Source organism: Cherax quadricarinatus, unplaced genomic scaffold (assembly GCF_038502225.1).
Source record: "Cherax quadricarinatus isolate ZL_2023a unplaced genomic scaffold, ASM3850222v1 Contig6294, whole genome shotgun sequence".
Classification (NCBI taxonomy): domain Eukaryota; kingdom Metazoa; phylum Arthropoda; class Malacostraca; order Decapoda; family Parastacidae; genus Cherax; species Cherax quadricarinatus.
In genome coordinates this window covers 6,471-11,695 of record NW_027201320.1, presented here as the reverse complement: position 1 = coordinate 11,695, position 5,225 = coordinate 6,471, and the positions used below count along the sequence as shown (strand labels likewise).

General features: G+C 37.4%; 1 protein-coding gene across 1 annotated transcript; it reads right to left on the bottom strand.

Annotated features, from left to right (window-relative positions):
- Positions 1 to 803: 803 nt before the first annotated feature.
- LOC138852277 (UDP-glycosyltransferase UGT5-like) lies at positions 804 to 2,810 on the bottom strand. Its single transcript, XM_070082033.1, has 3 exons — positions 2,640 to 2,810; positions 1,862 to 2,081; positions 804 to 993 (listed from the first exon to the last, which is right to left on the bottom strand). Exons 1-3 carry the CDS (start codon positions 2,698 to 2,700, stop codon positions 819 to 821), a joined length of 456 nt encoding a protein of 151 aa, XP_069938134.1. The 5' UTR covers positions 2,701 to 2,810; the 3' UTR covers positions 804 to 818.
- Positions 2,811 to 5,225: the final 2,415 nt, after the last annotated feature.

Below are 5,225 nucleotides of genomic sequence, written 5' to 3'. Positions count from 1 at the left end.
ACACACACACACACACACACACACACACACACACACACACACACATACACACACACACACTTCATATGTATTCAATAATATTAGACAAATAATTGAGCAGAAAAAAACTTTCAACTCTCAGACATAACTGTTAAATAAAAGAAGGTGAAGAAAAAGCGAACGTGAATGGAAGAAACATTTGAAGTTCCTCAGAGTAAATTACATATTTCTCCATATCAGTCACACAAAATCCAGTTATGAGTAGTCGATATTTTAATGCTTTCTGGAGCATTATAAATTTCAGGACTGAATAAAACGTTCAGAAACCTTCCATTTCTGATTTGTTGTGGAACTGTGAAGTGTTCACTTTTCATTGTATTTCTTAATATACCTGTCTATCAAATTTATAATGTTGTTGTTGTTGTCGTCGTCGTCGTCGTTTTTGTTGTTATTATTATTTTTATTCTTATTAGTATTATTATTAATACTATTATTGTTTATATTAACTATTATGCAATAAGTAAACAGATATCATAATCTACAGAACAACCACTATAAAAGAGATGTTTTTTTTGCCACCCAAGTGGCTAGTTTATAGTGTATCCATATGCTTTTGTGCCACCGTCCACAGGATGGATATCAGTTGCACAATAAACTAGCCACTTCGGTGCCAAAAAGTTATCTTCCACATTGATTGTTCTGCATATTATGTGGAAAGAATAGAGAATTTCCAACCGATTTCGTGATTTCTCACATCAAAGAATTATGATATTGTGAAATCACGAAATCGCTTGGAAATTCAGTATTCTTTTCACATTGGTTGCTCTGCACATTAACTATTATATTTCATCATTGCTGAGCGGTACTGACCAAGTCATGGTGGACGCAGGACAGCGGAGATGTGGGGCTCCCTTGTGCCGTATAACATATTTGGTCCAGTAGACGGCCACATCTGCTGGTTCTTGCGGACGATCCTTCATAACTTTGGACCTTCTTGCTACTTCAGCTCTCATGCTGCCTCGTCACACACACCAAGAAATTATTTGTATTATTTATTTGATTTACAAATAGCATCATTACCCACGTCATTAAAGAAACATTTATTAAAGTATGTTAGCTAATTCTTGAAAATAGAGATGCCTTAATTCTGGTGAAGCACTCTTGATTAAAAATAAATGAAACTACCATCTCATTCTTTGGATCAAGTCTAATGAACCTCTATTTTCCAGATGATATATAACATTAATATAACAAAAGTAATTACACTTAGCTATTCCCTTTCGGGTTTTGACACCTTAGATAATCTATTTCCTTTCACACTGCGGATCATCTCCAGCATTAAGTTAAGTTTTTTATATTATTAACACGTCGGACGTTTCTCAACGAGGCAGTGTGACTCGAAAAAGAAAAAAACTATTTTATCATCACTCACTTCATCAATGTCTTGCCAGAGGAGTGCCTACACTACAGTTCAAAAACTACAATAAATTTACAGCATGAGATTTGGATCAGTTTATCTTATTCTCAAAGGTCTCTAGAGTATACCTAGAGAGGATTATCGGGGGTCAACGCGGCCCGGAAGGAAGCAAGTCATTGTTTTGAAAAATATTCACTTTCATTATATCCATTATCATATTCTTTCATAATCCCTTACAGGGATATAACTTCCCTTTTAATTATATACGAGCGCTTGTTAGACCCGACCGATGTGTTGCCTTGTGGAGAAATATTGAAATAGTCATGTCCTTGTATGTCTGGAGAGATCTTGTGAATGAGTGATGGTAATATCTTTATCTTTTTCGTCAACCTTGGTGGGAAAAACTGAAGCACTGAAACAAAGTCAACCTTTACGATACAACTAAAATCTTGTGGTCACAATTACCTCTTATCATTCATGATGATGCTGATCGCATTCTTGAGATTATCAAAAGTAAGTTGTTGCCAGAGAAGAACTCTGCCCCAGCCGTCCCTCTGAGCAGTGTTCATGTTGGAATACTGGTCAGCAAACACAGGCATTCCCAGCACCGCCACACCGTGGTACATGGACTCCAAGGTGCTCAGCAACCCACCGTGTGTGATGAACAAACGCAAGCGAGGATCACCTGTATTAAATAACTAGTTACCTTTTTTCCCTCTCTTCTTCCCCTTCTCTTTCTTCTTCTTCTTCTTTGAAAATCCTTTTTATTATCATTTTTATTATTTTATCTATTAGGAAACACAGTGAAAGTTCCAAATATTGCAGTAGTTTCTGTAAGGAACACGTATAAATTATGTACATAGTTGCTATTCTGTCGCTGGTATGTCACAGGTGTCTTCTGAAAAACTCTGTAATGCTGGATTTTTGTCTTCGTTATTGGTCTTATTTATAATATATTTAATGTGAATTAATGAACCTGGTTAAAGTCCTGTAGGGTCTGCAGCAATTTTTAATTAGAGTCTTACAACATCCGAATAGAATTCATTATTAATAAAAAACTTATTATCAAATACTAAACATTATTTTTTCCACATTACTTGAATAATGATAAAAAATTTATAAAATATTTTTTTCAGCATGGTTTAAATATTTTTATTTTAAAATACTTCAAAATAAATTCGAAATGATGTCTTAATATTTTTTTTAGCGATGTGTCTTGATGTAAGGCTTAAGATTTACTTACCAAGAATATCTTGTTGTGGGAGCCACTTGCCAAGACGGACATTAGGTGGTAGGTCATCCATGGTGTCCTGATCCCACTTCCATAAGACTCTCTGCTTGAGGGAAGCAAACACTTGAACCAAGGTTGTGCGGTACCTGTGTGTATAGTGTGTTAGCTTAATTATACGGCTGCTCTCATCTACTGAACCGTAAAAAAAATGTCAAATATAAAGACAAAGAAACAAGTTGGAGAACAAGCTTTATAATAACATGTCGCTCTGAGTAGTGTTTTATAAAGTTATGAACTGTTTGCAAGGGTGTTAAAGGAATGTAAAGAGAAACTTAGCATACCTTTGGCTATCTCTTCAACATATCACTACAAACTGGCATAGTGCCTGATAAGTGGAAAATGGCAAGTGTAATACCTATTTACAAGGCAGGTGACAGGTCCTTAGCTTCGAACTATAGATCAATAAGCCTTACCTCCAAAGTGGGAAAATTTATGGAATCAATAATTGCCGAGGCAATTCGTAGCCTTCTTGAAAGGCATTAATTGATTAATGAATCTCAACACGGTTTTACAAAGGGGCGTTCCTGTCTTACGAATTTTCTAACTTTTTTCACTAAGGTGTTTGAGGAGGTAGATCATGGTAATGAATATGATATTGTGTATATGGACTTCAGTAAGGCTATCGATAGAGTTCCACATCAGAAGCTATTGAGAAAACTTAAGGCACACGGAATAGGAGGAGAAATGTTTCCCTGGGTAGAGGCATGGCTGACAAATAGGCAGCAAAGAGTTTGCATAAATGGGGAGAAATCAGATTGGGGGCTCGCCACAAGCAGTGTTCCATAGTGGTCAGTGTTGGGCCCGATGTTGTTCACAATTTACATAAACGACATAGATGAGGGAATAAATAGCGACATAAGCAAATTTGCTGATGTCACCAAAATAGGCCGTCCAGTTCATTCTAATGAGGACACTAGAGCACTCCAGGATGATTTGAATAGACTGACGCAATGGTCGGAGAAGTGGAAGATGCAGTTTATTGTAGACAAATGTTGGACAGGAAAATAACCATGCCACTTATAAGCTAAATAACGTATATCCTAATACTACTGATTGCGAAAAGCATTTAGGAGCTCTGGTTAGCAATAATCTGAATCCAAGACAACAGTGCATTAGTGTTCGCAATAAAGCTAACAGAATCCTTGGCTTCATATTTAGAAGTATAAATAATACAAATCCTCACGTTGTCTTCAACTCTGTCACAGACCGGGCCGCGGGGGCGTTCACCCCCGGAACTCTCTCCAGGCAAACTCTCCAGGTATTATTGGTTAGGCCTCATTTAGATTATGCTACACAGTTTTGGTCACCGTATTACAGAATGGATATAAATGCATTGGAAAACGTACAGAGGAGAATGACAAAGTTGATCCCATGAATCAGAAAGCTTCCCTATGTGGATAGACTGAGGGCCCTGAATCTGCACTCTCTCGAAAGGCGTAGATTTAGGGGGATATGATGGAGGTGTATAAATGGAAAACAGAAATAAATAAAGGGGATGTAAATAGCGTGCTGAAAATATCCAGCCAAGACAGGACTCGCAGCAATGGTTTCAAGTTGGAAAAATTCAGATTCATGAAGGATATAGAAAAGCACTGGTTTGGTAATAGAGTTGTGGATGAGTGGAACAAACTCCCGAGTACAGTTATAGAGGCTATAACGTTGTGTAGTTTTGAATATAGGTTAGATAAATACATGAGTGGGTGTGGGTGGGTGTGAGTTGGACCTGACTAGCTTGTGCTATTAGGTCTGATGCCTTGTTCCTTCCTTAAGTGGAAGTAACCTGACTAGGTGGGTCATTGGGCTAATTCGGGGGGGGGGACACATGGTCTTGCTTCGCATGGGACAGTAGGTCTGTTGCAGTGTTCCTTCTTTCTTATATTCTTAAGTATTCATACGTGGTCGAATATTCAGCGCGTCTAGGATTCTCTGTGGCTACGATGATGGCGGTGGGAAGATGCCGTCATGCTGCTGAAACTCTTGATAACAAACCTGATAGTTTCTCATTCCCAGCTGCTGTATGACTCATCTTTGTTAAAAACTATCCCATAAATATAATAATAATGTTTTAAAAATAAGTTAATAATAATAATTGAGAGGCCTTCACTCTTGTCTATATTTTACTTACGCCTATATTTTTACTTACGCCTGATAATTAAATTCATAGTATTTTAATACAAAAGCAGTAAAAAAAGTAGCATAAAAGATGGCGTAGTACATGACGTACCTTCATCTGATGAACTAATGACAAAAAACACTCAGACACGAACACGCTGAGGAGAACCAAGTCAAAATCTTCCTTCAGTAAATTTTGAACTTCTTTCGTTCCTAGAGCATCAACACAAAGGTCCGGCAAAATCGTCATCATTGCCGTAGGGGCTGTCATTTTATTTCCAGTAAACAAATTTGGAACTTGACGAGAAAGATCCCCGCCTGAGAAGACTACCTCATGAACAATTTCCCGCACCTTTGATGGCTTAAATGGCGACACCATTGTAACCTGTAAAAAAAAATCTGATTTTTAGTTCTCAGAAAAAAGGG